The sequence below is a fragment of the Mya arenaria genome, chromosome 14 (genome assembly GCF_026914265.1).
Source record: "Mya arenaria isolate MELC-2E11 chromosome 14, ASM2691426v1".
Taxonomy (NCBI): domain Eukaryota; kingdom Metazoa; phylum Mollusca; class Bivalvia; order Myida; family Myidae; genus Mya; species Mya arenaria.
In genome coordinates, this window is record NC_069135.1 from 40,301,441 (window position 1) to 40,326,321 (window position 24,881).

At 33.3% G+C, this 24,881-nt stretch overlaps 2 protein-coding genes across 2 annotated transcripts; both read right to left on the minus strand.

The window, feature by feature from the left end:
* Positions 1-1,222: 1,222 nt before the first annotated feature.
* On the minus strand, positions 1,223-8,053 carry LOC128216125 (heat shock 70 kDa protein 12A-like). Its single transcript, XM_052922712.1, has 9 exons — positions 8,030-8,053; positions 5,419-5,554; positions 4,935-5,083; positions 4,228-4,307; positions 3,819-3,960; positions 3,141-3,291; positions 2,594-2,728; positions 2,172-2,380; positions 1,223-1,936 (listed from the first exon to the last, which is right to left on the minus strand). Exons 1-9 carry the CDS (start codon positions 8,051-8,053, stop codon positions 1,223-1,225), a joined length of 1,740 nt encoding a protein of 579 aa, XP_052778672.1.
* Positions 8,054-12,774: 4,721 nt separating this feature from the next.
* LOC128216806 (heat shock 70 kDa protein 12A-like) lies at positions 12,775-23,489 on the minus strand. The gene is made up of 9 exons (XM_052923472.1): positions 23,395-23,489; positions 20,884-21,013; positions 19,413-19,552; positions 18,695-18,774; positions 17,320-17,461; positions 16,475-16,625; positions 15,791-15,921; positions 15,328-15,465; positions 12,775-15,065 (listed from the first exon to the last, which is right to left on the minus strand). Exons 1-9 carry the CDS (start codon positions 23,395-23,397, stop codon positions 14,352-14,354), a joined length of 1,629 nt encoding a protein of 542 aa, XP_052779432.1. The 5' UTR covers positions 23,398-23,489; the 3' UTR covers positions 12,775-14,351.
* Between the last annotated feature and the right edge of the window lie 1,392 nt (positions 23,490-24,881).

Consider the following 24,881-nt stretch of genomic DNA (forward strand, 5'->3'; position numbering starts at 1 on the left):
CGATATGACAATTCGGTTTAATATATTGTAAAAAAGTCACTTGACTATTTATCCAAGACATGCAGGTTCAATTATCCGCATCAAAATTTAAAACTCTTTACCGTCTTCTGAGATGAACGTAAAACAGGGCAAGCGATGAGGTGGACAATGGGCGCGTATAACACTTCACTCTGGCACACGATAAAGAACAGGGTAGTCTTCAGCAGAGTATAATTATGTATAAGCGTTTTGACTCACATACTTATAGGAATGAAAGTCTCACTAAGACCAGGGTTAAAGTTTGAAAGCGGCGTTAAATAGACGTGCATACCTTTAGAAATGGAAGTAGTAATGTTAGCATACGATTGTCATATTGTGCGATGTTCCGATCTGGGAGGTCAAATTCAACGCTTATGATTCTTTCGGATTTATAAGAATCTTTTCAACAAGCAAATGAGTAATGTTTGGACTATAGAAGCTCCTAAAAAGGTGTTTTTTTGATCCAAGATACATGCTAAAAAGGAAACCCCCACAGAGAGAAACAGCACATTTTTATATTTATATTATATACATTGTCTCATGCATTTCATGGAAATCGATCCGACTACAGAAACAAATCAAGTTTAATATTAATGTAAAATACAACAAAAGCAACAACATCAACAACAACAACAACATCAACAACCAAACATACACATAGTGAAGAAAACATAATAACATTATTATTTCCTAACTTATTCTTATTTAGATTATATTTTTATGTTTGAAATTCTGTTACATTTTATGAAGCACGTTTTTGCAGATTTCGCCAAAACGTGTTCGCGCCGATGTTTATTTTCGTCAAAAAATGGAAATCACAATTGACGTCAATATATTGTAAAGTGATACATTAATATATACAGTTTAAAAAGTTTTGAACTTTTTTTATTTGACATTGCTTTTAAGAAACTACATAAATTATCTAATATACTATTGTACATTAGTTTAATTTTGAGTTGGAACATTGTTGCGCCTGACTCATCTTCCATAGGAGTGGAAGGTTAATTTTCCAGCACTGCTCACATGATCGGAAACACGTGACCGGTATGCAAGATAACGCTTTGTAATGCAAGGAATACTTTTTCCTTGTCTTTTGCAATGTTCATATTACCAAAATGAAATGATATTTCTGCAAACCTTTTGTTGGAAAAAGTGATACAAATAAATGTCTATATACCACTTGTACTAAATACGCTGTTGATATCTACGACAAAAAGTCAATAGTGATATGCGATACTTTGCCAGTGGCTTTCTCGGTACACTCGACATCTATTTCCGTGCCACCAAATATCATTCTTACTAATACCTTACGTCCAGCACCTGTGCCAGCCATTGGAATGTTGCATTGCCCAACCCTTCGGCATCCAGGATCAGTAACTAGTACAGGAGATTGACTTTCTGTTGCGAATACCTCAATTAGCACAGTTGACCTGTGGTTTGGTCTTGTGACGTATGTTTGTTCCGACTGGGCCTCTCCGACTTTCAACGACTGTCCGGCTATTACATGCTTATCAAAGAAGCTCTTACATATATCAACACCGTTAATAAAAGCGCGCTTCGCTGATTCTGGGTGCTTGCTAGAGTCAAAACAAGGATCCATTGCAATGCCATATGTAAATTTGCTTATTCTCTCGAAAATATCTTTTGGCTCATGTCCAAACAACACGGCTCCCTTGAGAACTGCCAGACCAGCTTCATCAGGGACGATCATCTTTAATGTGGGAAACGTTAGTTTGAATGCCTTGTTTAGCATTTTCGACTCAGAAAACCCGCCAACCATCAATATTGCTTCCACGCCACTGTTTTCTCGTTTTTGCAAAACATCTTTCACATGTTCTATCGTGCTTTCGATGGATTCTTTAAAAAAACTTTGAGCAACAGCTGGGTCGATTTTCAATTTATCTCCAGATAAGGTCACCTTTAACAATAGAGGAAACACTGATAAGGAGTATGGTTTGTTGTGCAAATGAACTCATATAAGTCGTTTTCTTCAAAATGAACACATATTATGTGTCGAAAAAGTATAAAATGTAATGGACATGTGTGTATATTGTTCGATGGTAGTGTGTTGAAAATCAAAGGGAAAAGTTGTTTTTTTCTAAAATATAAATAACAATAACATTTGAGTTAAACAAAGATTACAAATGCCATACCGAATTCGAATAGGATGACTTTTTGACCGCCTTAGTTAAGTCTTTGTGCAATTGCTTCTTAACAGTTGTAAAAAAGGCAAGTGGAATGCTCATGACGACTTTTGTATCTTTGTCGGGTTCAATGTCTCTCTTTTTAACCTCAAACCGTCTTAAGAGTTCTATATAATCATCCAAATGGTCTTGTTTGAACTTTTTGACGACACTTTTATCTAAAATTGATACTTCATATATACAAAGACAATCAAAAACACATTCATTTATTAAGTACGTTTTTTTGAAAACACTAATATTTCTTCTTTTTTTATTATTGAATATTTAATAGTTTTGTGTCTTACCCTTTTCATAAACTATTTAACTTAGCAAGTTGGTTTCAATATACCCCTTAAAGATAAACAATACGGACTGTAATTTAAATGAAATACCTGTCAAACAAACTAAGAATTCTTCAAATGAAGAATCGACTTTTGTCCCACCCCAAGCCCCACCACTGGCCTTGTACAGCTCTTTGACGCCACCGGATTCTGTAACTTCGTGCACCGTTATGTCGATGGTTCCTCCTAGGTATATGTATAACAGTAATAATGTTAGCAGAATGGACGACTATTATGAAAAAAATGGTAATGTAACGCACTGTTTAAGCGTACAGATTATGTGTTTATCTGCTTAAATGGTCTTAAATGTATGAGGGTTAGCATATTTAATGTTTAATGGTAAGACAAATTACTGACCTAAGAAAAAACTTATTGGATATGGACAATTCAGGTTTGTTCACGTTAATGAAGACAAATTACAGCAATTAATGACCTTTATTTTGTTCAGGGTTAATTAAAAAATGTTATAGTGAGTACAATGTATATTTCTTTTTGAATATTTGATCAACATTAGTACAACGATGTCTTTTGTCATCCATGCAATTACATAACTAAAATCAATATTTCGATCTAGTACTTTGAGAAAATTGCAACAAACCACCAGCATCAAGTACAAGATATTGGCTTCCAGCTCGTAAAGATGCCAGGGAGAACTGATTTCCACTCTTTTCAACCGGAAGATGACGACAGAAAAGCGAAGCCGCTTCCGGCTCAAGCGCAATAGTCAGCATATCCGATTCTATTCCCGCCTGTGTATCAATCAAGTCATAATAATTTATTATAAAGTACTTCTTTTGTCTGGATAGTGGATCACAAACTATACCCAAAGTATTGAACCAGTAGTCTTAGTTAGACTGAGTTGTTTAATAACAGGCGGGGACTCTTTTGCATTGTCTTTAAAATGGATACCAACACGTGTTGTTAAATAGAAAATTGACTTCGTTTGTAAGTCTAGTTTTACAATCATTATAAGGTTTGCTGAATAATTTGACCAAATTAGAATCGAATCGAATCGAATCGAATAGAATAGAATAGAATTGAATAGAAAATGTAAAATATCCAATATATTGTACCATCCAAATGAAACTGAGAGCATGCATTGATACATTTTATTAAATATTCACAGTCATAATTAATGCCGGTCTGTCTGTCAGTCAGATGGTCGGTTTGTTGGTTCTGATGGTCGGTAAATGATTTCCTCCTCGAACTTCTACTATAACTTGGGAAAAGTTTGACCAAGTTGAATCAAACCTCAGTGGTAGGCTAAAAGAAGTACCTCTTCGGCAGCTTCCCGCATGAACTGTTTTGCTGCATTGTTCCAGATGGCAGGTACTGTCAAAACCCAGTGTATTTCGTTTTGTAGCACTGCGTTAGCTATTCGGTCATTAGAAACAGCCCATAGGTCTTCCTTCAGATACCTTTTTCATCCAAACAATAATTTTGCAATAAATATAATTATAATAAAGTGTAGGATTTGGCTGAAAGGTATGACATTTGGCACACAATTAAAACATGCATTAATATTTTGCATTCTCCAAATCAAGTTTAAATGTGTATAATGAAATATCGAAGCCTTTAACGAAATATTAACATAATGTACTATATATCTAGATATCATAGGTGTCTAATCCCCTGTCCAGTTTACTATTATGGTACCTTAAAAATCTGCGAAGACAAAAGCTTACTTGATGGCCAACGCAAAAACGGTCCTTGCCAATAGTTTCCGACCATTTTCATCTTCCAACAACACATTTCGATTAAGTTTCTGAAATAAACTTATACAGACATTTATGTATATCGACCTTCAATGTAAGTGTAAATCTAAAAAAGCACTCGTTTTGTCATTGTATGACAATCATTGTATTATTGTACCGCGTATTTGTCGAATTTTATTTCAAAAATGCATATTTCTGTACAATAAGTTGAACTTTACATTCTAGTATTAATGTATTATCCTATGTCATCATGTATATAAGTAAATCTAGGATTGTCTGATATACTATTTGCTGGAAGCCTTACAGCTCAATCACTTATTGCTCTTGAATATATATCTTTGAAATCTCTGTAAAACTATGTATAGTCCAGTTTGTTCATTGTTTTACATCGTTTCGGAATCGATTAATCGTTAATATCCGAGGATGTTGGTTTGTTTGTCGGCAAGTATATTTTCTAATCAATAATGTAAATATTTACGAATGTATTTGAACTTGGTACGTTTAAAAAAGTGCAAAGCATGTCAGTGAATAACAATTGGATTTTTAAAATACAATCAAAGCTGAAAAAAAGTAAATTAATTAATTACAAAGAATCAACTAAACATTATAAATGTTCAGAATTACTTTCACATATGTAAACAAAAAGAATGTTACAAAATTTAAAAGAAAAGGTGTACCTGTTTCCATAACATCATTTTAAACCTTTTAAAGAAGTACCATTCTTTATGTTTGTCGTCTTCAATAAGTTCTGCGTATTTGGCTTCAGCATCAAACGCGAACGAATGTAATGTTTTCCCATCGGGCTTGATCAGGACACAAGTAGGGCCTAAATATTCAATTAAAGTGCATTGAAAAATTTACCCCATAATATAATGTTTATATCTTCAAAGTTAACTCATACACCTAATACAATTAAAAATCAATATTTGAAAAAAAAACATGATACAACTATAGCAACTTGTCGTCAAGTTTAAAAGTCTTAATTGGTTTCAATATTCCCAGCGAATAATCGTAGATAAAAGCCAACAAAATCGGTATATGCATATACTCCCATTTGATATATTACTTTAACCTGCATTGAAATCCAGCCGATTTTTTTTACAATGGGCTCAACGCTGTCTTTATCTTACAAACTAAGATATCATTCAAAACATAGTGTACCTTTTGTAGATTCGTGTCCTTGCCACTGTTTTGCAGAGACTTTCGTTGGGTCTCTATCGTAGTCAAATCTGAACGAGAACGCCCAGCTTGAATACGTTGTTCCGAAGTCGATTGCTGCGACCAAAAGGTGTTTCGACTGTTGAAAAACAAAATTAAAAAATCTGAAATTTCCACTGTTATTCGTGAAATGTCTGTATGCTTGAAAAAAAATCCAATTGTATGTCGCCGTATATTTGGGAAACACGATTTGTAGAACCGATTTCCGTATAAAGTATTGAAAGTATCACGTATTGAAAACCAGAACCTTTAGTCCGAGAAGAAAACACCATAATTATAAGAAAATTACATTCTTTAAGCCTGTTTCATAGTACAAAAATGTGTTAAACGACAGAACAAAAATGGAAAGATAAGTAAAGGATGTCGAAGCAAACTCTTAAGACTGTCATAAGATTATTGTCCTATGATTAACCCACGACGGTCGCATGAATATGGTTCGATGGTAATAGTATCGTGGAATGGTCGTGGACTCGCAGGACTATCGATGAAAATTTATATAAGCGTCGGATGACCTAAAGCGGAACCAAAAGTCGTACGAAAATCGTAGGTATATTGTAACAGAGTCGTAGGGCATCGAACGACAGACCTACACAATGGGTCTGACGTCGAAAAAATACCTACAAGGCTTAACTATGTTTGAATTTGTTCAACACTCAACGACAAATTTTCGTACGGCTGTCTAAGTTATTGCCCCAATACTTATGTCATAAACATGCTATAAGCCTGTTTTATACCTGTTGTAAATCTGTCGTAAACTTATTGTATGCCTTTTGTGCGACGTAAATGAAAGGGACTTAGTTATGTCCATGCAATAATAATAATAATGATAACAATATTGAAAACAAATATTAAAACAAAAGTGTGTATCGCAGTTTTAAAAGGCAACGTCACTTTATTAGTAAAGACGCCCAAAGACAGTCTTTATATCAGAAAATGAATTTCAGACAATGAATTCACCTTCTTGCTTTTAAAATAAATATATATATTCTTATTTTTGTCTAATTTTATGGTTTGAAATAATATATAAACATAAAAATACATGACTGAAAAGCTCATGTGCGAATTATAACAACGCAATTAAATGATTTAATTAAATGAAAGAAATTCGCTACCTACCATTTCGGCATCAAACTATAAGGAGTCAATGTGTTTATAGTCTTGTTATTCCTTTAAGACAAGATAAATATCCAGGTTTGATCAATGCGATAAGTGAATAAATAAGATATAAATCTTACATGCACGTTATCTTTATAAAGCTACTAAAGTATAAAGAAAAAATGCAAGGAGTAAACATCACATAAAAACAGCAACTATATTTCATTGAATATTTGAGTTAATCTCTTATTCTTTAACATGTACGTATTTCATTTGGAATAGAATAAAAGGTGAAATCAATCTGTAAACTTTAAAGTCTATTTAATGAATTTAACCATTGCGCCAGTGTAATAGACTACGTAGAAACAGACATTTAGTGCCCTTTTCTTTGTATTTTTGTCAATGTTCCTTGACGACCCTTCATTAATTACTGCCATGCGTAGATACAGTTATTGCTGTTCAATATCAATACACATCCATAAGAAGTGTAAACTGCAGATCTTTATATGGGACTAGTAGCTAAAAATTTTATAAGGCTGAAGTCTTTAAAACATATTTAAACCAAACGAGACAATTATTTGCCCAATCCGCGAATAACTTGTAATACACTTGCATGCACTCGATCTTCCATTAACTATTTAGGTTAATTTAATGATTAAAACACACTTCTTTAGTTTGGAGTCGTAAACAACTTGTTATCAACCGTTTTTATTATTGTGAAGCAAAATTGACACATATCACTGGATATTCAGTGCTCATGAACTACTTATTGGTGCTGAACGTTTTACTATGTATTAAAAGGGAACGTTAGTGCAAAATCTAGCTGATGATAAACCGATAATCGAAACAATAAATTATTTTTATCTAATAAATATTTTATTCTCTGTATCAGTGTGTGGTACTTCGAATTGCATAAACTGTGCACTGCTACAAATATAGGTTCTACATAATTTATTGTTCCTCTCTGAATATATTTTTTAACACTTACGCAATCATTTTATCTATATTCTTACAGATGATATCAATTATCTTCATCCGCTACATATTTGAGGGCAAGTTACACCGATTCGGAAGTGCGTGCTGATTGTTGCATGCCTTTAAATAATCACCTGTCAGTGTTTCAAAGCATGGTAATAGCATCTCAGACCGTTTTCTACGTTCCTTGTTTATGGTATTGTTTGTATTGATTTCTCTTACATTATTACGATATTGTTTGAACTCATTCACCGGCTGTGGTCATTTTACCGAATACACTGTGGTTACATTCAACCAATTATATTTCTTCTAATTAGAAAAGTAACTTTTTTCTTTCGTTGTTTTTTGTTAAGTACATAAGTGTGGGCTTTCTCCCACTATATAGTGCTCGGGTTCGTGAAATAAAAGAATCCAGTGTCACCCTGCGTGAAAATTGGTCAATTGGCTATAGTATATATAGGAAATATATTAAGTGGTGTCTGACCTTTAGACGGAAGTCATCCGCCATCGTAATTTCATCTCCGCCCAGTGTATCATTTAGAAAATAAGAGTGCAGACAGAAGACAACAAATTTTTGCTACTAGTTTATTTATTTTCTGACGGCAAAGAACACTCTTTATGTCCAATAATTACATTTTCTTACGGAATTAAAAAGTATAGTCTAGTTTAGGAAACTGGCCTCACTGGTCGTGAGCGAAGAGGGTGTGAAAGACAACAAAGCCTTGTTTTATTCTCCAGACGTACCTACTTTCAGGTTGTTTGTGGATTCAAAAACAAAGTTCTTGTTATCATGTTGCATTCAATTGGACAAAAATATCTCGGATATCATTAACAAGTTAAAATGAGTTGAGGAAAAATAAATGAAAGGGAATCGTCTAACTGTGCATTTATTTTTAAATCTGATAATGAATCTTGAAACGATATTTAAGCAATCAGTAAGAATTTCTAAACAGCTAGTAAGATTCTGTCAATGAAATAAACTTCCACTGTGTAGTACAGATTGTTCGATGAGATCATCGTCTCACAAGTCGCAAAATGTGTTAGAAGAAGAGCCTATGAGAAAGCTACCTCTTGCATGGTCGCTATTTTTGTACTGGATGATGTGATGTACAAACATTGGTTGGTGGTTTTGTTAGATTCATGGATTGCAATGTCGAGAGAAAGGGACACGATTGTGAACGCTGAATATTAGGCAAAATTCCGAGGAAAAGGGATGAAACCTTTGTCCTATTCTTTTCAACACTTTGAGATGATGAAAATGTATATTAATTTTCTTACACACGAGATGTGCTCTGGTGACCTTTAGAACATTCTCGTTATCACGGTCCTTTTCAAATACTATACTTAAGCGATTCCCGCCGGTTTTATTTTACAAAGTTTGTTTGTTACTACGGTTTTCACATTCGCCTACACTGTGACCACGGAAGGTATCACATGATAAGAGAGCTGTTTAAAACGTCAAAGCCGACAATAGCCGTACCACCACTAACCATCTCCCGGATATGACATGGAGAACGGTTTCAATCAGACCCTAATAAACCTGATCGGCAGTTTAACGGCGGAGGAGAAGGATTGGAAGACATAGGTACCTGCTTTGGTGCATGCGTATCATGCAACTGGGCATGAACGTACAAGCTTAACGCCTCAAGCTTTCTTTTGTTGGCCGACACCAATGATTGGTTCTTATAATAATGTCAGGAATTTGAAGTACCGTTTGCATTTTCCATACAAGGAAACCAGTCTTGAAATACGTAGCAGGGCCGGAGTTGGAGCCAGTTAAACATCTTTTGGTCAGGAATAATGGCATTGAGTGCAGTCAGTCAGACTATCGATGGGACCATGATGTGTAACTTGTGCTTGATCAGCCCAACACGGATATCCCTGTGTTCGTGTCAGAAAGGATCTGTGCAGGGGTTCTGTGAAAACGTTTTATAGGGATTTGTTTTTGCAGCGTCCTGGTATTCCCTTTATACCATTGATGTGAGCTTCACTCCAGTGATGGTGTTGGTTCCTGCTCGGGAATGACGGTCAAATTTTAGACGCTAGCTTTTGTGGTGTTAGATGTGAATGATACTGCTAACTGGTTGCGTTCGGGCATGTCGACATAAATTGCAGATATGGCATGATTGAGATATCTTCTAAGTCATTTATAGTCACTATATATAGTTCTGGCGGTTGTAGCCTATTTACAAATGTGTATCGTCAGTCTTTTCTTTATTTGTATATTCTTCAATTTCACCTCATTTCCATTATCGCCCTTATCAACTTTAACTTTCACTTTCAGTTCATATTTCACCTTTAACCTTTCCATGAGGAATTCATGTAGTTTTATCAGTCTTGTAAGAAAAATTGACCTCTCGGTAGACTATTTCAACTCTCCAAATTCTTAATGCGACCGTACATATAATAATATACGTATTTTTTTCGTTAGTCTTAAACAAGAAATATCATTGTGAGTTTTAGTGTATAATATTGACGACACCTTGCATTTTTTTCTCCTTCTTGTGCGTTTTAATTCCGAAGCATATACATTTTCTTATAAGTTAGTTTGGACAAACATTTGGTGAAAAAGACAATTCAGTTAATTTGAATTACATTTAGTTATTAAATTTAGATAAAAGATCAAATATTATATAACTAAAGGTCACAAAATGTATAAACGTATAGATAAAACGAAATCATCTTCGTAAATGACGCAAATCAATGTATAAACCTGTGCATTTATAATGACTATTCGTTCAGAAAAATATTATGGTAGTTTTATCAGTACTAATAATTCACTAAATGTGCATAAAAATGTGACGCTAGGCCTGCAGACTTTTATAACCGTATCTCGGAAATCACATCGGCAGATCGACATACCATTCTTAACTTTTGGCGAAATAATGCGCGCACGGGCGTATCAACCCCAGCGCAGTTAGAACTGCGGTGATCACCGACCTAATAAACATTAACATTAACATTAACATCGAAAATACCTAGTAGGCAATCTGCTCTAATAGCTACGGATTGCATTCTGAATATTAATTAGCTTGCTATAAGTAGCGCTGAAATTAGTTTTCAATATATTTTATGCTGTTAATAAAGTTCTAATAAGCTGCGATTTGCGTAATATAACACAATTGAAATTGTACAAAAAACAATTATTCTGATATCGGCGACTTACAGAACGCAATATAAAAAGCAGAATCCGCAAATAGTTTCAAAATGAACGCGTTCTAAATCAAATAAATACATATATTATGATATAAACCTGTGTTTAGATTTTGCTTCGGCCGGGGACCGATACTATCTACATGTACATTGTAGTTAAGAATAGAATGTGGGTCATCGTACGGACAGGTTTATTCCCCGTATATACACTTTGAGAAGTCATTAAAATCCGAAAAAATATCGATCTTATTATTATGCAATTAAATGCTACTAAGGCGTACAATATCAATTCATAGTGTTTTAAATGAAATTATAATACTTTTTTTATCCTACAATCAGTTGTTTGGTGATTGTGTTTCATTTATATACATTCATTTATATTTTCTATATTTTGAATTGCCGAAATCGGCTTTTATACTTGAGATTTTTTATTAAGGTTGTTAGTTTGAACATATGTTTGTAAAATGTGTGTCGGATAAAACCATTCTCTTGTGCAAGTACATACTCACAACTTTTTAACCATTACTAAATGAATATTATACGCTTTTAACATTGAAATAAAATAGCGTCAAACGTTGACATGCTATCGACCTGCTACATTTTGTGTCATAGTCATGTGATGCCGAATGAAACGGAAAGTATGTGAATATTTGATATAAGTGTCAGTAATTTCAGTCCAATATCTTGAGTATGTAGCATAATGCATGTGCATATTAAAACAAAACTTTATATAAATCTGTTCATTTTTTCCACGATTGACAATGTTGAGGGCATTATTAAGATACATGTACATCAAACATACAAGGAAATAAATAGTATGTGGGTGATTCGATCCAGAGTGATTTAGCGCTGTAGAAAGAAGCCCTAAACATAATCCAAATTAATATGTCAAATGCATTTGCTGGGATGCATTGGGTTTAGCTGGCATACCCTGCTAGTAAATTAAATGCGCCTTAGTCAAGTTTGAAGAGTAGAATATATATGTCCAATGTATTTTGTTGGTTTAGCTGGCATACCCTGGTAAGACTGGTAGTTAATCAAATACGCATAAGTTAAGTTTAAAGTGTAGAGTAGATTTTACTAAAAATTTCTTAATGCTTTATCCGTTACAGTGCATTGTTAATGAAACTAAAGCTCCGGATAAGGTTTTATATGATATTGAGTATTACTCCATACCTTATAAGTAACTATTTGATGTATTCCACATCTCAAGTGACTTATACTTCATGATCTTATTGAGAATCAACATTAAACTCTCGCGAGAAAAATTAAGAGCAAGCATATTTTAGAGATCGAGATGTTTATGTTAATAATTATGTTTTTACATTACATGACTATACTCTTAAAACGTTGCAAGCCAAAAGCCATTCATGCTTTAAGCGCTTTGATTAAAGATGCACTTTTACTCCCAAATAAGATTTACCACAATTAATACTATTGTTTTAATATTCAAAAAGGATGAATAAATATCAAAAACAGAGGTTATTATAAAGGATACTGAGTTTAATTTGAAAAATAAATCAGCATACAACGCGGTATTTCTACCTTATGAGAATATAGTCGACCACTGCAAATCTTTTAGCATGCATTCTCCAATCATTAAATATTTTTGCGCTTTCTGCTTTTAAATTCATGCTTATAATCTTGTTATGGGTAATTCTTATTTTCCATAAATGCATTATTTAGTAAATAGTTAAAGGTTTATCAGTCAAAATTTATGTTGTAATTTGTATGTATTTATTTTGAATAAGAGTGTCACTTTAATGGTGAAAAGAGGAAAAACAGCAAAATCCATTTGATCTAAACAATTTTAAAGTTTATATTGATGTGAGGGATATAACTATATTCCTTATCTTAATCCAGATAACGACAAGATCGTTGAGATATTATTTACTTTGAATATGGTTAAAAATAGAGACCCCAAAAGCAATAGACAACCAAAGCCTTATTAAAATAGAAAAAAATCGGCATTGCTGGGAATCGGGAGAATACATTACATTAGTGCCGCCTGCTCGCTAAGCCGACGGTCAATGCTGATCACAAAACAACCCAAATACAATCGTTTTAATAGTTGATTTTACTTCTATAAGGTATTAAGAACGAAACAACAACAACACGGAAGCTTTAAAAAATGCTTCACTGTCAAATAGATATGCTAAAGAAAAACAAAAGAAGGTTCAAAAGGTGAAGAGCATTGGAATAATATTGATCTAAACTATTCGTATGTGTATTATATACGTATTCATCGTGCTTTGTTCATATAATTACAAACAATCATAATAATCATTTTTGTTCAAAGGTTTACTGTCAAACTCAGCTGCCATACGTTCAGTTCAAAGACATCAGATTTTACATTTGAAATCAAATATTTCTACAAGGAGATAACTATATATATATTGCAAGTACTTGAACTTATGCTTCGTTGTTTGCCTGGAGTCCTTTCAATACTTATTGTTTTACCTGCATAAAACATGGATTTTTGAACTTAAATATGAAATTCTGCAATCTAATTTTTTGTCAGCAGTCTTATAACACTGTAAACCAATAATAAAAGACTGTTAACAAAAGATCTGAGCACAGAATCGCATTTTTCCACTCGAAAAATAATGTTTTATAACTAACGGTTTAAGAAAAATGCAAAAAACATGAATTTTTTAACTTAAATACGAAATTCTGCAATCTAATTTTTGTCAGCAGTCTTATAACACTGGTTTCCATGGATTTTCGCAAAAATTGGCTCGTTCCAAGACAAAAAATAAACAAGTTGACAAAACGTTCAATCTGTGAGAGTGCAGCTTTAATATAGCAATCTTTTTCTGTATTGCTTTATTTCTAAATTCAGATATAGATCAGTCCGCATGTTTGTACGAAAGTTAGTTGACAAGAAAAACTGGTTATTTCTTATTTTGTATTCATGATTAAGATTGATTTAAATACAATACCATTGTCCATCTACATGGTAAGAGTAAAGTGTGGTATTTCGTCTTGATTTTTTCAAAGCACAAATACGTTCGCTTATTAATATGCTTAAACAGAAAATGATGTCGCAAGAATAGAGCTAATTATAATGATATTATACAGGATATGACGTCATTATTTTAAATACAGCAAATTTCGTTAAAAGGATAATATTTTGATGTTTTTACTACATGATATCTAAATGTGCATTCTTCTTTTAAACATAATTAAAACGATCGGATGTATCAGTGGTTTCAAAATATTCTTGGGACAACATTTCTGTAATGCATGTAGCGCGAGAAATGGTTTTGTAGTATTCGGCTCATAACTAGAGAAGGTTAAACGATTATTTTTACTGGGAATAGCATGTAATATAAGGATCTGACACTCGTCATCAAATAATACATATTTGTATTCAAATCGTCAAGGTATATGTAACTAACGCCAAAGGTTTACTTACTTACATATTTCCTGAACTCGTTGAATTAAATTGTGTATTAGATGACTCGTGGCAGAGCCTGTTTTTTATAATATTTTCTTTCAAGCACAACTAAACTTACACACAGTTCTATTATAAAATGAGAGATATTTGCTTGTCTGTTGCAGTGTACATTTACGGAACAAATGAGATACTATAAAATGCATGTTTATGTAATATGTACACTGACCTAATTATATAACAAGCTCGTCGTCATTCACATACACGACAAAAAGTCAATATTAAAATGCGAAACTATGCCAGTCGCTTTCTTGGTGCATTCGACGTCTATTTCCGTGCCACCAAATATCATTCGTACTAAAACCTCGCGGTCAGCTTCAGTATTGGCCATAGGAATGCTGCATTGTCCAACCTGTCTGCATCCTGGATCAGTTACAAGAACTGGAGTTTTACTTTCAGTTGCGAATACCGTGATCACCGCTTCATGGTTTTGAGGTATGGAGTATATTTCAACAGCTTGGGCCTCTCCGACCTTCAGCGACTGTCCCGCTATTACATGCTTATGAAAGAAGTTCTGACATCTATCTTTACCGTCAGTGTCAGTGATCTTTGCTGACTCAGGGTGAACTTTCTCATCAAATAAAGTATGAACACAAACACCATACGTATATTTGCTTATTCTCTCGGCTATTTGACTGGGCTCATGTCCAAACATCACGGCTCCCTTAAGAACTGCCAGACCAGCTTCATCAGGAATAATCATTTTTAATGTTGGGAATGTTTGTTTGACAGCCTTTTTGAGCATTTTCGACTCGGAAAACCCACCAACCATCAAAATGGCTTTCACGCCTGTGTTTTCTCGTTTTTGCAAAACATCTTTCAAATGTTCTATAGTGCTATCGATGGATTCTTTAAAAAAGCTTCGAGCAACAGTTGGATCGATATTTAGTTTATCCGAAGACAAGGACACCTGAAAGAAAAAAGGAAGCACGCATAAGGGGTATTGTATGCTTTGCCAATGAACTCATATAAGTAGTTGTCTTCAAGCAAGTTGATTCCTGTGTACGTACTATGTATCCAAAGAGCACAACGTGATATTCTCGGTATTATTATGTCTGTATGTGTCGCCATATTATAGGAGAAGCAAAAGCAAGCACTTTATTTTCTAAATTATGATTCACGTGCTTAATAAAATAAAAGTAATAAAATGAGAGCAAGCAATTATACCATACCGAATTTGAATAAGATGACTTTTTGACCGCTTTTTTAAAGTCTTTGTGGAGTCGTTTTTTAACAGTTGTAAAAAAAGTAAGTGGAACTCTCATGACGAATTTTGTATCCTTGTCGGGATCGACGTCTCTCTTCTTTACCTCAAACCGTCCAAGAAGTTCTATATAATCATCCATGTGGTCTTTTTTGAACTTTTGGACTACACTTTTATCTTAAATGGCCAATACATGTGTACCAAGACAATCAACAACACGCATTTATAAGACAAATGCCGCATATGCAGCAAACATTTATTTGATTTATTTTCCTATACGTATTTTGAAAACATTTATTTATCGTTTTCTTATATTATGATAATTTATTAGTTTGGTGTGTTATAAGTTTCATTTAGTTGTTTTACTTAGCAACTTGGTTTCACTACATCCTTAAAAATACATACAACTGGATAGTATTGAACTGATATACCAAACAAGCTATGAATTCTTCAAAGGAATCATTGACTTTTGTCCCACCCCAAGCTCCACCACTCGTCTTGTACAGCTCTTTGACTCCACCAGATGGCGTAACTTCGTGCACCGTTATGTCCACAGTTCCTCCTGTGTTTTGTTATAACATCATTTTGTTAAATGGTACAGGTAAATATAAATAACGGTTAACGTAAGAAGGCTTAGTGTATTGACAGTTTATGATAGAAGCGTTAAAAGAAAGGTCGGTTTATGTGGGAAGGATTCGTAATATGAAAGACGGGTTTTCATGAGAAGCGTATGATCAGAACGGTTAATGTTAGAAGATCCAGCTCAAATGATCGGCTACATATAAAAGGTTGGCGTAAAGAATCGGATATGTATGTGCAGCTAGTGTAAATAACGGTTTTCGGTAGTAGGGTGAGTGATTAAGTGTACACGAATGGTTTGTTAAAGGTAATAATGACAAGTGCATATTTGTATGTATTTATAAATATCAAAATATTTGACCTTTTCTCGGTTAAAGATTGATTATACGATGTAATTATATCAGAAACTGGTAAATACACAATAAAAATGAATATCTTAACATTAACAGTGCAAAGATATCATTTTTCATCCATACGTAGCTTAAATTAATATTTTGAACTATTATAATGTAGTACTTAAAGAAATTGCGACAAACCTCCAGCATCGAGTACAAGATATTGGCTTCCAGCTTGCAGAGATGCCAATGACAATTGATCCCCACTCTTTTCAACCGAAAGATGACGACAAAAAAGAGAGGCAGCTTCCGGCTCAAGTGCAATGGTCAGCATATGTGATTCTATTCCCGCCTATGTATAAATAAAGTATATTGCAATTTATCCCCAGAACTTCTTATGTCCGGAAAGGGAAAGGGAAATCTTCGGAATTACAAATTATATCTAAAGTATATAGGACATTGTAAAACAGAACAGAGTAGAATATAATATATCTGGATAGCATAAAACTGAATAGCATAAAACTGAATATTATAAAATAAAAGAGAACAATATGCAATAAAATACTATAGCAAACTACATACATGTATAAACAATAGCATAGAAAAGAGAAGTGTAGAGAAGAATATGATATAGTTAAATAAAATAGCCTTAAACATAATAAAATAGAACAGAGTGGATCAAATAGAATAAAAATATAATAGAATTGAACATGATGTAATAGAATAGCAAAGAACAGAGTAGTTTAAACAATGCTTAAACATATTCATTATTCAACAGCATGATATAAAACTAAACTAACCCAAAAGTCAGTATTAAAATATCAAAAATATATTATATTAAACAAAATGTTATTGGAGCATGTATTCAAACATACTATCAGTGTTATGCTACATCAATTTAGATAGTCATTAATGTTCGTAAAAAGTAATGTTAGTCAGTTTGCATGTCAGTGGTTGGTCGGTTGGTTCGTCAGTCGGTAGATCATGTCTTCTCCGAACTATTACTATGACTTGAAAATGGTATTAACAATGATTAGCATAACTACCTCTTCCGCAGCTTCCCGCATGAACTGTTTTGCTGCATTGTTCCAGATGGCAGGGACTGTCAAAACCCAGTGTATTTCTGTCGGTAAAACAGCGTCCGCTATTCGATCATTAGAAACAGCCAATAGGTCTTCCTTCAGATATCTATTTTAACAAGACAGTACATACAACATACAGCTATAACAGACACTGGATTTTAATGCAATTAATATACTAATTGCTTTAGTATATGCCATTTGACTTACAGCTGAAAAATACTTAAACTATAAGGATAATTATACAATGAGATCTACAAGGGGCAAGCCCTGTAGTCGAAAATTAAAAAAAAGCCTGTTAATAGACACACGGCAAATGACAAAATGACAATAAACTAGAGGCAAACACGTGTTATCATCACAAACAGACATCAAAATAGCTTTACGGATGAATGATCGGACCGTCAGTGTAACACGATTTCACTATTAGTGAGTATAGCCGTAAGCTTACACGAGTCCAATTAATTATCAATAACACCAAAATTGAAAGTGTAAGCCTCATCGTCCCAATTAATGTGTTAGAGGTACTAGGTATGGACCAAAACAGTAAAAACTAGATACACAATTGTATAAACATTACATGATGCAATACACACACCACATACATTCTACGCACGTTTCAAAATAGCTTTACCGATAGATGATGGGTTTACCGCCTTATTAACTGCCATTAAAAGCGGTCTTGAACTAGTTTTTCTAGCACACCGGATAGGCATTTCCGGTGAATTTAGCCGTGCTGGAAAACTCCATCTGGCACCCCCCATGCCAGATGAGTCACGCGCTGTGACGTAATAATTTCAATTTCTTTTATAATATACGTTATGTAATCATAATTATGAAATTTAAATAGATGAGTTCCATTTACATTAACTTGACAAAAATAAACTTTAAAAAACAAAACAAAATAACCCTGAAAAGACGTAATGTCGATGGAACTTATTGACGTAAGCAGTGAATACAAATTACTGCGCGTCATGACGTCCGTAAACATCATCGCACGCGCTTTTTGATGATATGTACAAAAATGCGCCTTTATATATATTTTCTTCACAAAATATGTAATTAAATGTATGCTAGAAAGCCTCGTTACCTAGCAGCGCAGGTGCCTTCGGGTCGGATTTTTCTATCCGGAACGGAAACACATGACAGATATTGTTAGTATGGTTATAACCCGACAAAAAGGTCTGAAAATCACAGGCGTTTTTTTATCAAATGTGTCAGCCATTAAAATATGATATTAAAATAAAAATATGATATTAAAATAATGCAAATATACCTGGTAATAATAATGTTTGTCGGGTTTATATATGTGATACCAAATCCATGAAGGACCAAACCTTACTTTATGGACAACGCGAATACGGTTCTTGCCAATAACTTTTGACCATTTTCAGCTTCTAACATCAAATTTCTATTGAGTTTCTGAAAGAAAAATGTACAAGCAAAGATGTAGATTGACCTTCACCTTTGCATTTGTATTGTTGTCATTGTGTAACTGTACCAAGTAACAGTAGAAATTTATTTAAAATATGCATCTTGCTGTATATTTAGATAATAATTACATTCCGGAATTTTTGTCTGATCCGTTGTAATGCTTGTAACTGTTTAAATCTGGTATTATCTTATCAGTGACCTGATTAAGGCCTTTTAGAAAACAATCTTGATTCTTGAATACACATCTTCGAAACTCAAGCTGTCTCTGTGTCACTGTATGTAGACTTAAATGATGATTGTTTGGCATTGTTGGATACCACATTTTGTTACTCGTAATGGGTCAGTCATTGATATCCGACGAGTATGATTCCTTAGTCCGTATGTCTTTCCAAAATTAATAATTTCATTCGTTACCCTTTTGGTTAAACTAATGTTTTGGGATGTACTATGCTTGGTCAGTGTGGTGTGAATTTTGTTTTTAAAATACAAACAAAACTGAAACAGTGAATTAATTTTGAATGAAATGAAAAATCACCTAGATTATGGAAAAAATCACTGCCATTTATTGTAGATGTGTACACTTTAAAAGTATTTTAAAATATTCAACGTTATAAGGAAAGTTGTACCTGTTTCCATAACATCATTTTAAAGAAGTACCAGTCTTTATGTTTGTCTTCTTCAATAAGTTCGGCGTATTTGGCTTCAGCATCAAACGCGAACGAATGCAATGTTTTCCCATCGGGCTTGATCAATACAGAAGTAGGGCCTAGAAATAGTTATTGTGTTGCATGACAAACGGCATATTCGAAAAAGGGCATTGAACATTTAACCAATAATGTGAGCTTTCATTAAACCATCAATGAATACAACTTGAACAGTCAGAATTTAATGTTTAGTATTACGGCAAACATAATATCCCATGAAAACTTTAAAGCTTAAAACTGTACTGAGCACAATGTTCCCATGTTAAGATCTGTAATAAACGTCAATGAAATACCATTCGATATACCCATTATATATGGGTTTTTTATGCCTGTCAAATTCCTTCTCAGTGAAAAGCTGTGAAAATACAGTACTATATTGAAAAATCCGTATCATGATACTGTCGTTTTCTGTCGTATCATGCGAGTACCATGTGTAATCTCAGAACTACTTTCGCGTTGCTAAAAATAGAGTGACCAAAAAACTGGTAAAACCTGTCAACTTTTAAAAACATTAAATGATCTAACTTTACTCACGTTCCAGAAGCATGTAAATATTTAAGAACATGGTTCTCATCTATCTAGACAGCTACTTCAGTGGACTAGTTGTTCATTTCGAAGTTCATAAGTTGTTGCATTATGCACCGTTTATTATCATAATATAGGCAGCTCGCCAATACAATAAAGAAAGCGAATTCGCGTCATAGATAGAAATAGCGATTGAGTCACGAACTTCCCTCGATTCTGCATATTATGATCGTCAAAATTATTTACTTTGTTAATAATGGCCACGTTATGTTTACAGGAAACGACCATAAGTGTAAACCCGTAAAATAAGTACCGTTTTGTTGTTGTTTTTTGAGCTGTAACATTTACTAATTGTTTTCGTATAAGAATTTGTTAATTTTGCTAAACCTCAAAATATTTTGTTCTTATTTTGTTCAATAAAGTGAATTCTGTAACTTCTGTCTTCGTTTCGCTATAGTAGCCTCCCTTGACTCTCATTACACAAACACATTCGAATTCATACGCGCATTTGACAGACGGCGGTAAATTTAAATCAAATTGAAACCGAAGAATAAAAAGAAAGAATAAATATGCAGGTACATAATAAATAGAATTTTACGATAAAACGCTTTTTCTGGTGACCTGTATCACGACTCGTTCGGTAAGTAAACATATATCTGTCTCGACCTGCGGTCTCGACAGAAACGTGTTTACACACCGAACTCGAAGTGATGCAGGTAACCATAAAAGCGTCCTATCATGATATACCCTATGTTCTCTCGTTTCTTTTTTTATTTCAACCTTAATCGAGCTCCAGTCAATGTGTTTTAAAACAGCTTAAAGCTGTCCACATATTAACTACTATGATTAAATTCAAATTAAAGTGTACCTTTTAGAGATTCGTGACCATTCCACTGTTTTGCGGATACTTTCGTCGGGTCGTTATCATAGTCATGGCTGAACGCGAACGCCCAGCTTGAATATGTTGTCCCGAAGTCGATGGCTGCTACCAAAAGGTGCTTCGAATATATAAAAAGAAAATCATTTGAAATATCCAATGTTATTCATGAAATGACTGTATGCTTGATGAATTGCTTATTGTATGCTGACGTATTTATGGGGAAACACGAATGGTAGAACTATAAACACACTTAAGCCTCCAAAACCAACAAAAGCAGCAACAATTTTTTTATTTAATACCAGTTCTAAAAAAATCGAATAAGTTATGCGACAATTTTAATAATAAAGAATAAAGAAAAATGCTCAATTGCAAAATGTTTACAAATTGCATTTATTTATCCGGTTTTTTTTTAATTTTCCACAGAATATATTCCACATAAAATATGGTACACAATCTATGAGTATTATTCCAATCCAACAACACTTTCAGAATATTTCCCACAGAAGGTTTAATAATTTATTTTATACCAAGATTTTCTAAATGTCTTTACACAAGTGATTTTTGACAAAGGCTTAGCTTTTCGAAGAATCTTCGACCAATGATCAGATTAGTTATCCCTTGTATAGCAAATAAAAATTTACAGACCATACATCAACAATTTTAACTTACTTTATCTATCTATTTAGAATATGGTTTGTTCTAAAACTTCTACTTGTGGTATCACTTACATGAATATAAGGCACTAATAATGAAGCTTCTACATTTTTAAACACTGCACTAAATTGAAAAAATAAATTACTTTTTATACATGTAATACTTTGCCTTTCTAAGAAATGAAAAGTTTAATAAATATCAGAAAAAACGAATGTTTTTTTGTTTATTTGACAATCAGATTAAAATGGTGCTATACTCTTTTTTCAAACGCATTTCTATCACATGTATTTTTAAAAGAAAGTTATATTACATACAACATGTGATAGTAATGCGTATGGGAAATGAGTAAAGCACATTTTTCAAGAGACATTATTGAACCATATGACGTCAATGCTATGTAAATGAAACATTAATAGGCATAATCATATTGATTAAACAAACTTCAAACGGAACAGAGAATCTGCAATTAGATTAACTCTTTCCTTCATATGTTTCATTTGAAGATTATTTTCCTGCAAAATCAAACTCTCAGCAACCTTTAATTTGTTTCAATAAGTGTAAGAAACTGAGGGGATTGTGATCACTAAAACAACAATGGATGATTGTGAAATAGTCAAATAAACTTCAAAATGTTGAAAACAAAAATAAGTACTCTTTTTTAACGTAGCATCTGTTTTCGGATATTTGTTTAACTTTTTTTATAAAATAAGCTGGATGTTTAACTCGTAAATAACCTGTTAGAAAATGTCTGACATAAAGCTTGACCTTTAATCGGACTGAAATGGTTTTGGAAGTAAAAATGTAAACAAATAACACAACAACCTTTAAAAAATTCTTAGTTTTATTATTCTTTAGCGGAATAATTTCAGAGAAGCGTGTTGAAGCACACATGATTGTCACAAGGGATTCAGTTGAATCAGACATAGTTCCAGGTAGGGGACCAACACACTCTATAGTGGTTCCACTTAAAGACACATCGAATGCAGGAATAGACTGTAAATAGGGTGTTGTATTGTCTGGTAGGTTTCTCTACCTTATCGCAAGTGTGGCATAACTTGCAGTTACTTGAAACATCTGCTTTGAGACAGAAGTTGCTAAGTGTTTTATAATAAAGTCTTCTTATCACCAAAATGATCTGACATGGTTGTTCCATGCGCTTATCTAGACATTTGCAGGTTATATGATTTTCGGACCACAATTTGGTAGTTTACAGTCCACTAATCTTCAGCGGTGGCCGCCATTTTTATCATTAGAATCCCATTCCTTTTATAGTCACAGGCTGGAAACTGTGACGTTTCATCTTCACATAAACAAAATTGTAATTTAAGGATCATTTGTTTAGTTACTGCATAATTCTGTGACTTTGACGAGGTCAAATTATATCTGACTATGTTTTACACTCTCGTCCTTGTTTTACAAGGGTCTACCACATCATTTTCGGTCGAAAAACAACAACTTTACTTTTGACTTGCACTACCGCGTATGTCCTAGTTATTTCCCCAACATTTACCTGTCGTATACCTGTTGTATATTTATTGCAACGTAGGTGCAAGGGGATAATAATTGCTAGAATAATAGTTTTGTTATTAAAGTATTAAATGACAACGCCCCAAAATTCGTCACTAAATGAGCGAAGATGCCACAAAGACACTCACAGTTTAATTTTAATCAATTAATTTCTGACCACGAATTTACTTCCTTGTTTTTAAAATAGTTACATTATTTTCTTTTTTTAACTTTTGTCAGCCTTAACAATTATATAAAATTGTTAATACCTAACTAAATGACTATAAACGCTCTACCGGTTAATAAAATGATTTATGCCATAAATGTAATATTACTTACCATTTCGACATCTATCTATGGGGAATAAAAAGCCATGTCATCAAATGAAAACCATTTACATCGAGGTTTAGGGAATGCGATATCATATGAAATAAGAGCGCATAATCTTAAAATAGCATATGATATATTAAAATTAAGGAAGTAAACTTCAAATTATGTATATAAAATGAATTAGTTTGAAATCTGACTCATCGTGAATAACAAATGCACGCGAAAAATAGAGGATATCAATTCATTGTGTATTGTGTGTCGAATTAGTTAGACGAGTTCCTTTTTAAACGATATAAAAAGGCTCTGCTGACGCATTGATGCAAAATCTTTACGAGTTTAAGATCCTATTTATAACATTACTCATGTTTGGTCGAAATCTAGATCAAAGTTTCTTCAATATATATTATTATCGTGTCCGAAAAAGGGTGTTAAGACTAATTCCCCTCATATCTCTATAAAACGCAATAGAGAAAGGAAGAAATATATATCCTTTGCTTACACGGTAATGGTTTATTTCTGAAAGGAGCTATACGTATAAATGTAAAAATAAATATATGTTTTCCTAGAAAGAGAGCCATGCGTACGGAATTATACCTCTTTGTGTAAAGTAAAAAAAAGATATGTTTTTTATGCGGAAAAATCTCGCTGAAATGCTGTCGGAATCTTGTGAAATGGTTGCCGGATATTTTTACGCTGAAGATCTGTATAGAACAGTTCAATTGAAAATGATTCTAACCGACGTGTTCTATAAGGTTCCCGGCAGACATAAATATACCTTAGTCATTATTTAATATTTCATCATCGGTAATGTTTGAAGAGTGCATGCTATGTTCCTTGCAATCTATTGACACAGTGGCAAAAATAAAAGATTCGACCAACGCCATGTTTCTTTGACAGTGTGTATGAAACATTTTCTGTGAATAGGTTACTAAATTTGGATAGTCATTACACTAATTTTAAAAAAGGGTAAATAACACTCTTGCACCGTAGGCTATGTTAACAACATGCAAATGAGTACATTGAGGTCAAAGTTTCCGGATGTAAACAGAGTATAACTACTATGTAGCTAACATGTCGGACACTAATAATATGATGCACGTCCATATACATACATACAACACGTATTTCACATTAAAAACGTATATTGACGGCACAGTTATGTAAATAGTTTTTGTGTGTAACAGGGTAATATCAACCGTTCTCCGAAGCATGAAATAGTATTCTGTAAATTTTCCAACATTTGAAAGTAGCGTACATTTATTGATGAATTGTTGTATTTGTCAATGAACTGTGTATACATTTATATACATTTATATTCTCATAGCATATACCTTACTCTGTAGCAGGTATTTTTTATTTTTGTTTGAGACATTGTTTAGAGCATCAAAATGAAATAATAACTAACTGTGACCGCGAATGTCATACTCTACATACTCTACATACGTTTTTAAATAGTTCGCTTAGTAAACACAATAAATGGCTAAATGGAAATTTGA